The following is a 17823-nucleotide window of genomic DNA, read 5'->3' on the forward strand; positions in this document are numbered from 1 at the left end:
TTTTAATGAATTTCTCAAAAACTGCAATTATACTTAAAAATTTTGTTAGAATTCTTCAAAAGAATTTAATTAAGAATTTAAGTTTACTACTTAAATGAATAAAATAAATAAATAAATTTAAAAAAATTTGGATGTAATTTGTTTATTAGAGTTTAAAAATTCAATTATTTTTCAAAGATTTTAATAAAATTCTTCCTAGATATTTAATTAATTTCAAAAATTCGTCAAAAATCAATTATTTTCAATATCTACTATTTCAATAAAATTTTCCAAAAAATTCAATGATTTAAAAATAATTTTCAATAAAATTCGTCTCAAGAATTCAATTATTTTCATAAGTTATAAAATTCTTCGGAATAAGTCAATTGTTTTCAATAAAATTGAATTAAACTTTCTTTATGGAATTTAATTATTTTTAAAAAGTTCAATAAAATTTGTTCATAGATTGATATTTTTAAAAATTGTGATAAACTCTTTAGAAGAATAGAATTATTTTCAGTACAATTTTAATGAAATTTCTCGTAGGTACAAAATTAAATTCTCTTTATAACAATTGAGTTCTTATTTTTACGAAATTTATTTTTTTCTATTATTTTTATTTATTATTTTCATTAATTAATTAATTAACTAATGTTAATATAATTTCAATCATTTTTAAAACAGTTTTTAATGAATTTTTCGAAAAATGCTCCACATTGAAATCATTTAAAATATTTTAATTTCTGTGGAAAAATAAATAGGTATTTAAATATTTATTGTAAAAAAAAATTTTTATTTTTTAATGTAATTTAATTTATAAATTATGAAAAAATTGAGACGTCAAGTCTAATTTTTCAATAGATACTTTTTTTTACTACTTTTAAAAAAATTAATTATCGAATATAAAGCGGAGATATTACAAGTTTGATTTAAACAAAATTTCTTCAAATCAAATAAATCGTTTTCTGAGCGTTGTCTGACTATAATTGACTTTTACTACTGATAGAAGAAATTGACAGTTGAAATTAAATTTAAATACTTTTTTTTCTATTAATAGTTTTATACAAAAATTTTGAAGATTAAACTGAATTTTACTGTCTTTTAATTTACAACAATTGTGTCTGACACTTAATTGACTTCTACTACTGGAGAAAAAATGATTTTGTTCAGACGACAAGAAAATCTTATTTTAAAAAATTCAAATTTACAATCTGTGACAATTTCAAATTAAATGCAAAAATATTTAATAGGATCATAAATAAATGCTGAATAAAATTTGTTCTGCCCAAAGAAATAAAAAAAACTCGAAGCGACAATTACGAGCAATTAGAAAATTAAAAACGAAACAGACATTTAAAATTAACTCTTAATTACATACACACGTTAGAATATTAATTTAGAAAACCCTCAGAGAGATTTCATATAAAAGTCAAAAAGTGACATGCGAAATTTATAAGCCGCGACCGCTCAACAGCACGTCGCACTTGAAGAGGATCGCGTCAGAAACAATTTACCAGGAAATAGATTAAGAGAATATATAAAAGGGCAATTGGTGTTTATACCAAGAATAGAAGTACCACGCGGTAAATGACAGAATAATTAAATACAATTCGGTTTATTCATAGTTATATAGAGAAGGATGCTCCTGTTAATGTTCGCCTATATATATAAACGTCTATCACGCGATGCCATATATAAATTAATATGCCAGTCCGGAGACCTTCTTCTTCTTTTTTTTCTTTTTCTTTTTCTTTTCTCATCTGAAAATTATTCCTTCCTATCGCATGGTGACTCTGCCGTCATTCTTGTTCGAGCTTTCAGTGTATGCAGACGAGAATACAAGTACAAAGAGACGTGGAAAGGAAAGAAAAATGAATAAAACAAGTGGCATATACCCTTCGGCACCTTATTTCTGTTTGGCACTTTTTCTTCCCTATAACCAACAACCATCAATCATACCTTGATCGACCAAGTATTTATTAAAAAATTGAAGAAAAAATCAAAAAAATATACCCAACAACCCGCGGGTAGAGAATGTCAATGAAAATTAAAGAAGCCCTTATGAACACAGGATATAATTTTGTTTTCGATTTAAGAGTGTCTTTTCGTATAATTTAATTCTACGAAATTTATTTATTATTTGATTTATGTGAAAATTTCTGTAAAGTGTTGAATTATGAAGATTGTCATGAATTTAACCGGTGTCTGTTGTATGTCTTAGTGTCCAGGCTTGTCAGTCTGCTATTGACCTTTAATTTTCTGTTAATTAACTTGTTCTATAATTATTCACTTTTTATTTTCGATAATAATCTCAGGTCTTTGAATTATTCATATCTTTCAGCAAATTTTTTCTTCTTTTTTAGAATTTATAGGTATTCTTTTCTAGACTTTTAAAAATACTTTTTTCTTTTCTATACTTTAAAAAATACTTTTTTCATTCGTACACTGAGACAAAATTTATTTGATTCAAATAACCGATTATTTCACAGTTTTTCTGCAGATGTCAAATTGAGACAAAAAACTTATCAAAAGTGTCAAAAATTATTTTTTTTTTTGTCTCAATTTGATATCTGCAGAAAAACTCTGTTGTCAATTATAAAATAAACATTTACTTGAATCGAATAAATAAAATAGTAATAAACCAATGTTCGAATTGTCATTCATACAATTTAACTAGAAAAAGACAAGTACGATTCAAAATTCACATTGAAAGAGAAAATAAAAACAAATTTTCAACTAATCCATCAAAAACCCTAGAAAATAATTAAAAAGACTCCTGCATTTTTTTTCCTCAACAATTTGAAATTTATCGCCCACGTTGAATCTCTAGGAAAAAAGCGATGAAATCGGGACCTCGCGCAAAAAAGAAAACCGAAAGTAATAAAGTAATAAACTAAGAAGTATATCTCGAGTAATAAATCATTTAAAGATCCCTTGTGCTGAAAGTGGAGTATACATACTTTGAAAATGCGTATAGTATTGAGAGACTGTGCACGAAAAAAAGATGCTAATTACAGTTTATTTTCTACCATGGATTATGAGATAATTTTACAGACTGGTAAATACATAGCATTATGTCACGGTATAAGTTTCATTTTTTTCAATCGTTTGCTTTGTAACTCTCGTAAAACTTATGCGGTTAAAGGAGAACAATTTTTTAGAGCATAATATTTTATTGCCCAATAAAAAATAATTTCTAAAATATTCTCATAATATACAAGGGGAAAAAAATGAAGATTTCAATGAATTTACGATAGGTAATTAGTAATTTTTTTTTTGTTTTTAATTTCTCAATATTTATTTTGTTGAGAGTTTATTTATTATATATTTACCATAGAGGTAAAGCATAAATCATCTCGAGAGATATTTTTTATTCTTTTCATGATTTATCATTGAAACTTGAATTCCACGTCATTCTAGAGAGACGTGTGGAAAAAATCAATAAATTAATCGTTTAGGAATAATAAAAGTTTGAAGATTAATTGTTTTTCTAAATCATGGTTGCAACAAAAATTTCATTTCGATGTTCTCTGACTTTTCTTTGATTTACAAATTGAATTTTAACTTTTTGTCTGATTCCTATAAATAAATTGAAGAAGAGTTCTTTTCTAAGAAACTAAAAACGATAATTTTTAAATGTAATTCTTTCAAAGTTAATTTTAATTTTACCCTTTGATACAGATTTTTACACTAATGAACATATGAATATATAGATTCGATTCTGTCTCTTTGGAAAATTCAATTATTTATCAATTATTAAATTAAAATTATTTTCAATTCAATTTCAGAAAATTTCAATTAATTTATAATTATAATTTTTTAAATAAAATTTTTCTAAAAGTTTAAATATTCTTTAGAAAAATCAATTACTTTAAAAAATTCTAATAAAATTCTCCAAAACATGAGATTTATTTCAAAAAAATTTGACAAAATGTACAATTTTATTGTTAGAAATTTTTCAATATAATTACTTTCGGAAATTTAATTATTTTGAAAAACGTAATTTTTATTAAATTTCTGAATTATTATTCAAAACTTCAATAAGCTTGTTAAATAAATATTTAATTTCAAATCTTCTGAACTTTCATTACTTTTAAAAATTGCAACTGTTATTTTTTTCTAAATTTAATTATTTTTTAGAGTTTTTAACAAAAATTACTCAAACGTTAAATAATTTTTTAAATTCAAATTTAAATAAACTCAAAATTTAAAAAAATAAATAAAAAATAAATTTCAATTTAATTAAATTTGAAATTACATTTGTAAAATTATTGAATAGGGTAGATGTACCACTTTTGGCCACTGCTCCAGTTTTGGTCATTTTTATAAAATTTTTATTTAATTATTTTTTATTAATGAATATTTCTCATTATAATATTACAGTACTACATGATTTTATGTATTTCCTTAAGTAAAAAACTTCATTAAACTTAAATATAAATAATTACAATGAATATTAACTAGTGGCCAAAACTGGCGTTAAAGTGGCCAAAACTGGTGCTTCTACCCTAATTGAGTAATTTTATTTGAAAATTCTAGGAAATAAAATTTCAAAATTGAATTATTTTCATAAATAATAAAATTTTTACAAAAACTCAATTATTTGAAATTCAATTTTCATAAAATATTTTGAATGAAATTAATTATTTAAAAAAGTTTTTATGAAATTCTCCGAAAGAAATTATTTTTAATAATTTAGTTAAAATTTATTCATAAGAATTCATCTATTTTGAAAACAATTGTAATTTAATTCTTCCCAAGAATTCAATTGTTTTATAAATAATGAAATTTTTCCCAAGAATTCAATTATTTTCATAAATAATTAAATTTTTCCTATAAGAATTCAATTATTTTCATTATTATTAAAATTCTTTGCAAGATTTCAATTATTTTTAATACAATTTTTAAAAATTTCTCAAAGAACCTTTTACAATTTAATCATTTTTAAAAATTGTTTCTATAACTTCTCCAAAAGTAAATTATTTTCTGTAATTTTCAATTAAAAATTTCTCTATTTAAATTTTTTAAAATAATTTTAAGATAGTTTTTTGAATATTCAATTGTTGAAATAGAAAAATTGAATTCTTTTTATTAAAATTTCAACTGTAACTCTTAATGTTTTCTCAAAATTTTTTATTGTGAAAAAGTAAATTCAAGACCAGTATAATGTTTCAAATATTTTCAAAGACCACCAAGAACTAGAATTTTTGCAAAACAATTTAAGACCCTTTAGAGAAGAAAAATCAATTTATGCCAATAGCAAAAGTGGTATTTTTTTTTGCAATTTGTGAAAGAAAATTTGAAATAATCGAATTTTATTAAAGTCATAAAAGTTGCATTTTTAAAAAATAATTGAAAAAAGTCATAATATCCGAGACATGGATATTTTTCCAGTTCACACTTTTGATAAGATTCCCTGATAATATATCGAAATCTCATAAAGAATTTTAATAAAGTTTTTAAGAATAATTACATTTCTCGAGGAATTCGATTAAAATTGTATGAAAAATAATTGAAATTTTGCAATGAGTTTTAGTATTCATGAAAATAATTGAATTTTGAAGAACAATTTTGATATTTAAAAAGATAATTGAAATCTTAATGCGAAATTTTTAGTTATTTCAATTAATGCTTTTACTATTTTAGAGAAACTTTTTTCCCGTGTAATTTAATTTTCCCTGACATTTCTGATTTGCCTGATCCTGTGGAAACCCTGTAAATGTTGAACTTTTACGAATGAAGCAAAAAGAAAAAAAAAATTTCTGAATGCAATGTATAGTATAACAGGAAAAAGGAAAGAAGTTTCAACGTTGATTTCCGGTGAGAATGTGGGCTGAGATAATTTTCGCTGATGTAAAATTGCTCCTATCATCTAATCTCCTTACTTCTCTTTTGTCACTTTCAGTTGAGACAAATTGTTAATCAGAGGCAGAATAAGAATAATAAATAAACAAAAAAGAATAAAACTAAATAAAATATAACAAGTAGATTTGAATTTAATGGTGTTTCTCGCGCACACGACACACATAAACCGTTTCGCGTTAATTAATTTTAATGAATCTTTATTCGCCGTGATGAAACTATCTGATGATTGTCCTTGTTTGTATTTCAGGTTGTGCCTTCTCGGAATGACTTTGATCAGCGGAATCGCTGTTGTTTCCGGTAACGAGGACTCATCCGTCTTCAAGACGGTTCGCAATAGTAATGCCGCCATATTAAATCGACTGGGTCTTGTACCGCTGGAAATTCCAGATGGTCATCACAAGAAGAGGCTAGCCGGCCCTGAGCCACCCGCTTTTGGCGCTCAGTCCCGCATCCACCAACCTTACAGTCGACGTCATGGACATCGTGACAGTCACGTTTACATCGTTAAACTACCGGCGAGTCCGCCTTATTACACCTTCACTAAACCACACAAGTCAGTGAAGGATGACAACAAAATTCAAAAGAACCTCGCCAGTTCCGTCGGTTTTCACAGCAATGGCAAGCCGGGCAAAATCTACCACTGGAATCTCCCCCTCATGATGAAAATCGCCGAGAAGAAACGCTACCAATCCCAAATGAAAATGGACCAATTCAAAAAGAAGATGCAACTGGAGAACGAGAAACAAAAGACCGACAGCGAAATAATCAAGATCAACAGCAACGACATCAATGCAATCCAGGCGATAAGCAATGTCAAAACCAACATCAACGACATTGACCGCAAACAGAATTTCAATAACGGTAAATACTTCCACTCAACCGACAATAGATTAATGTATGGCTCGAAACCATCGATTAGTCTACAGAAGCACAGTCGGAACAATGACAAGAGATTAAGTTATCCAATAAGTCTCGAGGTGGGCTCGAAGAAGATCAAGGAAGCGGAGGGCTACAAAACGAAGAACAGCACCAATAAGATGTTCAGGTTGGCGGACTCGGCAACGTACCGAGTGGGAGTCAACGCGAACGATCGCTTCTTGGCTTGGAACAATCTGTCCAATGAACTTCATGGTTCGAGGAACACGCCCGACGAACAGAAGCCGAAGAAGCACCGGAAGAAGGCGGCCATGTCCTACTACGCACCTCTCAGTCCCAAGTCTGGCTCGACCAGCATCCACAAGAACTTCCCTGGCAACGGGAAACCAAAGGCCTTTTATGTCATGGAAAAGAGTCGCAAGCCTATTTATTATCATCAACTCTTGCCTTAAAAATCCCCCCCCCCCCACACACCCTGCCAAATTTTTTAATCATCAAGTAATTAGAAATTAATTTACTGCAAACTTCTATCGAAAACCGAAAATAAATTTTCGCCATTTTCTTTGTTTTACTGAAGAACTTCACAATTTTTCTAACTCTCTAAATTTGAATTAGTAAAGATGTTTACTAGTTTGAATTAGTGACTGACTTTTTTCTTTTGAATTAATAAATCTTATACTAATAAATAGTAATCTCTACTAATTTATTATTAAATTAGTAAATTTTACTAATAAACAGTAATTTCTACTAATTTATTATTGAATTAGTAAGTTTCACTAATAAATAGTAATTTCTACTAAATTATTACTAAAGTTTACTAATTCAAAAACAAAAAGTCAGTCAATAATTCAAATAAGTAAACATTTTTACTAATTCAAATTTCGAGAGAAGGATATCAAATTGAGACAAAAAACGTATCAAAATTATTGCATGGCAACTATTTTGATACGTTTTTTGTCTCAATTTGATATCTGCAGAAAAACTAATTTTTAGAAGAGTACAAAAATCTTATTTTGAGGCAGCAAAGAAATCTTAAATTAAGATGCAACATTTTTAAGACATCCAGTGCTGAATTTACGCAACAAATTATACATTGAAGCAAACTCAGGGTTGCCACAAAAATTTAATTTTGATTTTCTCTTGATTTACAGACAGAATTAAAAAATTCTACGAGATTTCAATTATTTAAATTTAAAAGTAAATAAATTATTGAATAATTAAATTTTATCCTCATATTTTTAAATAATTGAATTCTTTTGAAGAATTTTAATAAAATTCTTAAGAATAAGCAATTTATCGAGGAATTCCATTAGAATTCTATGAAAAATAATTGAAATTTTGCTATGAGTTTTATTATTTATGAAAATAATTGAATCCCTGCAAAAATTTTATTAAGATTTTTGAAAAATAATTGAAATTTTAACAAGAATTTAAAAAAATTTTTGAAAATAATTGAATTTTGAAGAACAATTTTATTACTTTTAATAATAATTCAATTTCTGTAAAAATTGTAGGGGAGAGTCTCCAGTTGTGAGACACCTCCAGTTGTGAGACAGTCAATTTTTTTTAACATGCAATATTAAAAAGCCGATTGGTTTATATAAAAACATTTCTTTTTATATGAGCCAACTTTTTCGTGTACGCCGAAGCGGATATATAAACTGTTTTTGTTAAATACCAACACTGTGTGTGATAATCGACTCAAAAGCGTTTTTTCAATAAATGCAAAGTACTTTTTTTCCAAGTTAATTAATTGGAAAAGGTAAATGTAATGCATTTTCTTTTAGTGTTTTCCTTATATTTTGTGATGCAATATTGCATTGTTCCAATCTACGGTTGAAAATAATTTAATTTTCCTTTTTCAAAATAGCGCCAATTTCTGGGTGTGAGACACAGCATATCACCAGTTGTGAGACGGTGTCAACACCCATCTGGGCAGCATAAAAAATACGACTTTGCAGGCATACGATTTAAATGTTGTTTTGATTTTTTTTCTAATATTTTTGGGCATGTCAAGTGGAAAAAAGTAAATTGATTCAGAAGAAATCAATTTTAATGCTCTTGTTGAAGCTATTAAATTGTGTTTATTTGATAGTCATATTTTGGCGAATAAATATTATTATTTAGTATATAATAATATATATTATTAATATATTTAATTATTTCTACTAAACATAACGTTTTATGTCAAACTTATTAAATTTTAGCAATTTTTAATGAGTGTCTCACAACTGGAGACATTTTTTTTTGTTGAAAAAAGCGATGTGCTCGGAAAATGTATCGTAAAATTTTTTGAGTTCATCGAAACACTATACTTTCTTTTAATAAAAGTTGCGTATTTCTGTTACCTTTCGAACGGTGTATTTTATTAACAATTTCGTTTACCCGTTTACAATTTACGGGTCAAAAATGAAACCCGTCTCACAACTGGAGACTCTCCCCTATTATTCTTAAAAATAATTGAATTATTATGATGAATATTGTTGTTTTTGAAAAAAATTGAAACTTTGCCAAGAATTTTATTAAAATTTTTGCAAGTAATTGAATTTCGGAGAAGAATTTTATTATTTACAACAATAATTGAAATTTTGACAAGAATTTTTAAATTTTTAAATTAATTTTAAATAAAATAAATAATTTTCGAAGATTATAATTTGAAACCTTTTAAAAATTCAATTATTTCAAACAAATTATTAGAAAATTTTACGAGAATGGAATTATTTAAATACAAAAATAAATTTATTGAATATTTTAATGTATCTTAAAATTGAATTCTTTGGAAGAATTTTTATAAAATTTTTAAGAATAATTAAATTTTTCGAGGAATTCGATTTGAATTTTATTAAAATAAAAATAATTGAAATTATGCGATAAGTTTTATTATTTATGATTGAAAATAATTGAATCTCTGTAAAAAATGTTATTATTTATTGAAATAATTGAATTATTGCGAAGAAAAAAAATTTGTTAATTGAATTCCTGTGAAATTTTTATTATTTTTGAAAATAATTGAATTTTTGACAAGAATTTTGTCAAAATTTTTGTTTAAATAATTGAATTCTTTGGGAAATTTTTATTAAAATAGTAGATATTAAAAATCATTGAATTAAGGAAATTTTTTGAAAATAATCGAAATTTTGCGAAGAATTTTATTACAATTTTTGCAAATAATTGAATTTTCGAGAAGAATTTTATTATTTACAATGATAATTGAAATTTTTGAACATAATTGAATTTCTGCGAAGAATTTTATTATACTTTTAAAAATAGTTAAATTTCTGTAATCATTTGTAACTTCTCCAAAATTCAATTTTCTTAGTGTTTTTAACTAAAATTCTTCTCTAAATTCATTATTTTTAATAATTAATTAAATGCATATGAAAAAATATAACTTAATTCGGAAGAATACTTTCCCTGACTATTCTCTGAATTCCTTGACCTGTGGCAACCCTGTGACTCAGTCTTAAATTCAACAAAGAAAATATCCATTTTCGTAAATTTGTTTTAAACTCAAAAAAATAAGATTTTCTCTCTAGGGTGGATATTTTTTCGGTTACAGTTTCAAGTAATTATTTCAATGTCCATCGGTATAAAAATCCTATTTCAAAAAAAGAAAACACTATAAATAACCAAAATTCACCGAATTCCAATTTTCGATTTAAAAACGTAATAATTTCGATTATTACAATCACAAAAAAATTATTTTAAGAAAGAATTTTTGTAACTTTCTTTCTTCTTCCCTCGTTTCGAGTAATAAATCTTTTTATCATCAGTGAATATTGCTAAAACTATAATAATATAACACAATCTGTATATATTTTTTCAAATGTGTTAAATTTTCCAAAAAAAAAAAAAATAATAATCACTGATATAAAAAATTGTAACATATATATTAACAATTGAGATCCTATGTGAAAACAATTTTAGATTTAATAAAAAAAAAATGAAAACTATCTTTTTCATCTCGTGAGAAAAAAAAATTATTTTCACAAATTAGTAAGAATAAATGATAAAGATTCGAAGCATAATAATCAAATAATAAATCGTCAGGGTCAGTGATGTTTTAAATTTTTATTCACTCCACGAATATTTGGTTGAGCCAAAGAGAAATTTTTTTAAATAAATATCAAATTTTGTAGAAAATTCTTTTTTTCTAATATTAAGAATTAATTAATTAAATGGATGAAAAAACTTTCTTCAATCATTCGATTTAAAATTGATTTCAAATCGCAAAGAAAAATACCTATATTTTAAAAAGGTCGATAATTTTAGAAAAAGGAATCTTCAGAAAGAAACGAAATTTTAAATATTAGGGAGAAAACTTTGTATGAAAATTTATTTTTCAGGAGTTGAATAATAAAGTGGAAATTCTTAAACTTTTCGCAAAAAAAATACGTACTTATTTGCGTATTTAATTATTTTAAAATACAAAAAGAGAGGAAGAGACTATATTTTTCGCAAATTTCCATTTGCGTCCTTTTTTACAAAATAAAAAAAAAAGCTTAAAATCAACTTTTCCTCAGGGTGATTTTTTCCAATAAAAGAAAAATGTTATTAGTTTTTCCACGACTCTGATTAAGCTTAATAATTAAGATCTAGAATTTTCTTTTAAAATGAAATTCAAAGTTGAATGGCTTGGCAATTTGTCAAACAATATTGTAAAACTTATCGAATATTTTAAGCATCGATTATTATTATTAGTTAATAGAAAAAAAACCTGTATAATTTTATTCTTAAGCGCTTAAAAACACGAATTTTTCTAGTTTTAATTTATTTTACATTTGTTGCATAATTTTTAATGCAAATAATTTAATTTTAATCGAAAATTATACAATAATTATATAATAATTATATAATAATAATTTAATTATAGTTGAAGATTTATATGTAGTGCACTTTAATATTTGTTTTACATCTTTTTCTCTTTTTTGTTTTTACATCTTAAAACATGAGAATATAAAATATTTAAAGTGAATGACGATTAGAAAATGATGCAACTGCCTTATACTTGAAAATAGTTACTTATATACTTTTATATAAAAAAAAACAAACAAACCAGTTGTCAACATATTCCTGTATGCCTGGTTGACCGTAAGATTACGCTTAGTTTATATACAAGAATGCGAGGTTTTTCTCACAAGTGGTACAAACGTTTAAACAGCGTTTACTTCACGTTCCTTGCCAAGCCAGCATGTTGTAGAATATATTTTATAAATATATACGTTTTTCTATATTTATCACTACAATAAAAATATGAATCGTCAGCTGTACAAAAATGATCCAACTATTTAAAAAAAAAAATTTCCATAAACGACTGAATATCAACTGATTTTATTCCTTCAAAATATTTTACACCCTAATGGCATTTATTTAATTAAATTCAATTATTTAATCAAATAAATTAATGAAATTTAAAATTTAGTTAATGGAAGAAAAAAATTTACTTTACGAATTAATTCTTCAGAGTAGCAAAAAATTATTTGAAATTTTTGAAAATTAAAATTAGATTAATATCTGAAATTATAAATGTTTAAATAAAAATAAAATCAAATGAAAAAAATGACGAAATAAAAAGTAAGAATAAAACTACAGCCGATGAATCATATAAATATTGACGCAGACGTAGACGTCTCGTGATTTTTGGAAGACTGGACAATATTTTCCCGCGAAATATGTATGTATGACAAGTTTTGTACTATTTGGACAATTTTTTACTATATAATATATATAAAATAAAATAAAAATAAAATAAAAAATAAGATCTATAATTGTGTGTAAGACACGTATATATTTGTGTATACGGGCATGTTAAGTAGCTTTTATTCTTATAGAATAATCCTAAGTATTATAAAATCTATATTGTAAAAGACACACTTTGTCGCCAGCAATATAATAAACTATTTATAATAATCAATTGTGTCTAGACGAGTAAATTATTATCTTCTATTTTTTTTGTTAAATTTCCACCAAAAAATATTTGAGAACCACTGCACAAGCATTTAGCAGATAAAATCTCAAGAGATCCGCATTTTTTGTTAATTGCAAGTGCAAGTCAAAAAATAATAATAATAATAAAGAATTATAAAATAAAAAGGATCTTATAAAAGTTTTTTTTTTTTGTTATTATAATATTGAACGAGAGTTTCATCTCCAACCATTGGTTATAGATCATATCAGGAAATCAGTTAGTATCCAGCATGTCAACTAATTTCAAACTTGGGAGGCACTAACGTGAAAAACTTCTTTTATTTCTAAAATTACCTCTGCAATCAGGATTCGCATCTGAATTTATTATCTAGAATAATAATTTAATTACTGTCTAATTGGTAATTATTTTCGAGATTTTCATAAAAAGGTTTGAAAAGTACTCTTTTTTTGACACTAGTTTCAAAAAAGGAATACATTGAAAAAAGTATTCTTCCCTTGGGGTGATAATAGAGAAGATAAAAATTTACCTACTTCTTGTTTATCATTATTTATTTTCGAAATTTTTTTACTCCCTTTACTGCAATTCTTATTTAATCTATGAATGAATATTCTAAAGTTCAATAGAAACCAGAAAAAAATGTTTTGAATACATTTATTTCAATTCAATTATTATTTTCTAGAATTTTTCAAATATTTTTTTCTAAATCAATTATTTTAAAAAATCTTTGAAAATGTTCTTTGAGAATTCAACTTTTCAAACAAAAAAAGAAACTTCACAAAAAATAATAATTTTGAAAACTTTTAAATTAAAATTAATTAAAATCGAAATTTTATAAAATTTTGATTTGAAATTCAATTATTAAAAAAAAATTGTAAACCTAACTTTTCTAAAATTCAAAAATTTTTGGGATTTTTAACCAAAATTCTTTCTTAAATTAATTATTTTCAACAATTTTTGAGAATTCAATTATTCAAAGAAAAAAAGAAAATTCAATCAAAATAATTTTGAAAACTATTTGTTTACAATTCAATTTTACGAAATTTAAAACGATTTCTAAACAAATTGAATAATAATTTTTCAAAAAATAATTTCTTAAAAATTTTAAATTAAAATGTTATAAAATTTTGATTTGAAACCTTTTGAAATTTAATTATTTATAAAAAATTGTAACCTTAACTCTTCTAAAATTCAAAAATTTTTTGGATTTTTAACCAAAATGCTTCCTCAAATCAATTATTTTTAATAATTTTTGAGAATTCAATTATTCAAAGAGAAAAAAGAAAATTCACTAAAAATAGTAAAAATAATTCTAAAAACCATTTGTATACAATTCAATTTTACGAAATTACAAACAATTTCTAAACAAATCGATTACAAATTTTTCAAAAACTAATTTCTTAAAAATTTTAAATTAAAATTTTATAAAAGTTTAATTTGAAACCTTTTGAAATTTAATTATTTATAAAAAATTTGTAAACCCAACTCTTCTAAAATTCTAAAATTTTTGGCATCTTTAACTAAAATTCTTTCCAAAATCAATTATTGTCAATAATTTTTTAGAAACTTCTTTGGATATTCAATTATATAAACAAAAAAAGAACGTTTAACTAAAATAATTTTAAAATTTACTTATTTACAATTCAATTTTATAAAATTTCAATTAATTTAAAAAAATTTTTCAATTAAATTTATATTCAAACAATAAACTATAATTTAAAAAAATTAAATAAAAAGTTTTAAATAAATTTAATTCATTAGAGTGAGATTGATTTAATTCATTTAAAATAAATTTAAACATTAATTTTTCATAAATTAACTTCTTGAAAATTTTTAATTAAAATTACATAAAATTTAAGTTTTTAAAACTTTTAATTTGAAACTTTAGAAATACAATTATTTATGAAAAGTGTAAACACAACTCTACTAAAATCCAATTATTTGTGGAATTTGTGAGTAAAATTGTTCGTTAAATAATTTTTAAGTAATAGTTATTTAATATTTTTTCAATAAGAAATATTTTTTTTAACATAAATTATTGTCAGAAGTAGAAAAAATTTAAGATTTTGTATTAAAATTCGTAGTGATTTCAAAGTTTGTCAAAGAAAAAAAATTTCTGGAAAAGATTTGATCGAAAATCTTAATTTCAGAATAAAAACTTTTACTCCTTTGGTACAATTTTTTATTTATTAAATTATAATATAATAATAAATGGAATTCTATTATTTAAAAAATGTAATCTATTTCGAAAAGGAAAATAAATATAAAAAGGTGAAGAAACATTTTTTGAAATATATATAAATTTACTAAAATTTACTTCCTAGATTCTTCTCTCATAAGAAATTAATTAAATAATTAATTTTCTATATTTATATTGAAAAACAAACTATTATTTTCTCGTTTAAATTGATGGGAAATTAATTAACTAATTAATGAAATTAATTAATTTTCTAAATTTATATTGAAAACCAAACTACTATTTTTCCCTTCAAATAGCACACATTGCTGGTATTTTTAGACAAGCAACGAAATGGAAATATGAATGTGGAAAAATAATACTGTTAGTCATTGAAAGCGACTTCATCGGGCAAGAAGCTGATATCATCGATTTGAATGAACCGATCAACTCGAGTACCTAGTAATTTGAATCGATAAGGACACGATATGCAATTCGCCTCAAGGTGCATAACTCACTAATAAAAAGAAAAAAGAACACAGACACGATTGTAATATTAAAAAAAAAAAATTATAATATTACAGCCATATAAGCGAATCGTCGCCTCTTATACATTGATATCAACGATTGGAATGATAATATAACCAAAGGTGTTAAAGTCATCTCAATAATTACATTTATAAACCACAATTGCTCGATATTTCACTTTTATAATACGCGCGGTCATAATCTGAAATCGATCTTCGATCTTGTTCAATCCCTTCAACCGCATTTTAAAATGAGATTTCAATTTTTTACACCAACTTCACTCATTTTTTTGTCCCATGCACCATCGAGAAATTGAATAAAAGATTTAATTTTTTTTGCTTCTGCGGTGAGTTACTTTTTACAAAAAAAAAAATGAGTAAATTTATTTTTATTCCTTTGTTGCAAAAAAAATTCTATAAATCTCATTGCTTGAATTATTTTATCGATCGATTAATCCTTATTAGAATATTCGCTGCTTCATTATGGAATTAATTCATTCTCTGCGAGAGGAGCTAAAACAGGTTCCTTATATGTGAACAAGACCTAGGATAATCATGAGAGACATTTTTAATCATAGCGTACAGGAAGTTGCCTATATCCTGTGTGCATCTAAGTCAATGTTTCAAACGAGATAAGAAGAATTACCTTAAAGTTCATTGAGAAAATTTCAATCAAAACTCATATTCAATCAAATTATTATTGATTATCATTTTCTTTACTATTTTTTTAAAATTAAATTCATTGTAATAAATTGAGAATTTTTCTATAATTCAATTATTTTCCAAATTTTTTGTTCGAATTCTTCAAAAATACAATGACTTATTTACTTATAATAATTATATTTAAAAACAATTTATAAATGTAAAAAATAAAATTCTATAAAATTTATATTAAAAACAACTTGACAAAATTTCCAATTAATTGGAAATTTAGTTTAATTTTTGTTAATTATAAACGGGAATTTAACTATTTTCAAAAAAATTTTAGTTTTTAATTTTTCAAAATCAAAAGACTAATTTTTTTTTATAATTTCTGAATTAAACTATTTAAAACTTGAATAATTTTTGTTAAACAAATATTTAAATTAATAATTTAATAATTATTAACCACAAATGTTTAAATAGTTTTACAATTAAAATTTTCAAAGATTTTAATTTAAGCCTTTTAAAGTTAATTTATTTCTAACAATTTATACCACTATGCTTCTAATATTTAATTATTATTATCCAAAATTTGAACTGAAATTCATTTTAAAATCAATTCTGGTAAGAAAGTTCTAAGGAAATTCAATTATTTCATTTCAAAAATCAATAATTGAATGCTTTTGAAGAATTCTAATAAAATTTTTGGGAATAATTATTTTCAAAAAATTTTAATACAATTTGAAATCCTACGAAGAATTTTATTATTATTGAAAATAATTGAATTCTTGCATCGAATTTTATAAAAAAAAATTTTAAATAATTGAATCCCTGTGAAAAATGTTGTTATTTGTAAAAATAATTGAATTGTTGTAAAGGATTTTTACTAAAATCTTTGGAAATAATTGAATTTTTGCAAAAAAATTTATTATTTATGAAAAAAATGACATTCAATTACATTCAATTACAAAAAAATTACATTAAAAAAAATTACATTGAAAAATTTTCTTCCAATTTTTTAAAATAATTGAATTGTTTCAAAGAATTTCATTAAAATTGTTTTAATCATTTTCAAGAGTTTTATCAAACTTTTTGAAAATAATTTTTTATTTCAGGCATTAAAAGATTTAAAGTAGTTTGGCGCCAAAACAGTTATTTAAATTGCCGCCTAGATAGCATAAAAATTCTCCCACAAACGAAATGAATAAATTATTTTTATTTAGTTTATTATAAATTTAGTTTATTAATTTATAACTCTATAGAAATAAGAGGAAATTGTAATTAACAGGAGAAAGATTTTTTTACAAAAGGTTTTATGAAAAAGACAATTAAATAAATGATTTAATTCATCTCAAAAAGCATCTAGTATTTACAAAATAGCGTAAGAAAATAGAAAAACTCTTAAAACTAAAAGAACAGATGAGGCTACCATTGTGTAGCTACTTTTTTTGTCTTATTACAAAAATTTATCAAAACACACAAACACTTTTTTAGAATTTGTTATTAAATTAATGTCACACCTCATTTTTTTTTATTTGAGCAATTAACATTCAATCTAAGTACATTTTCGTGGAAATATGTATATTACATATAAATTTAAATATAAAGAGAAGAAAAAAATAATAGAAAAAATCAGTCTTGAAATTATTAATTTGTTAATTTTCATTAAAATTATTCTTCTATAAAATATGTTAGAAAATTACTGTCTTAAAAAACGTTAGAATTATTCATTATTTAATAGTTATAAAAATAATGTACAGGTTTGTAAAATAGTTAATTATTTCATTAAATAAATAATTACTAAACACAATAATTTATTTTATTGAATAAAT

The 17823-nt window shown here is 23.7% G+C and overlaps 1 protein-coding gene across 1 annotated transcript in view; it reads left to right on the forward strand.

Moving 5' to 3' along the window:
• Positions 1–7386, forward strand: part of LOC122504987 — a 60027-nt gene extending 52641 nt beyond the window's left edge. Inside the window, exon 2 of the mRNA XM_043616377.1 lies at positions 6092–7386. Within this exon, the coding sequence (XP_043472312.1) occupies positions 6092–7172 (1081 nt within the window). The 3' untranslated portion in view covers positions 7173–7386. The remainder of the gene's footprint in view (positions 1–6091) is intronic.
• The last annotated feature ends 10437 nt before the right edge of the window (positions 7387–17823 follow it).

This window comes from Leptopilina heterotoma, unplaced genomic scaffold, assembly GCF_015476425.1.
Source record: "Leptopilina heterotoma isolate Lh14 unplaced genomic scaffold, ASM1547642v1 Lhet_329, whole genome shotgun sequence".
Lineage (NCBI taxonomy): Eukaryota > Metazoa > Arthropoda > Insecta > Hymenoptera > Figitidae > Leptopilina > Leptopilina heterotoma.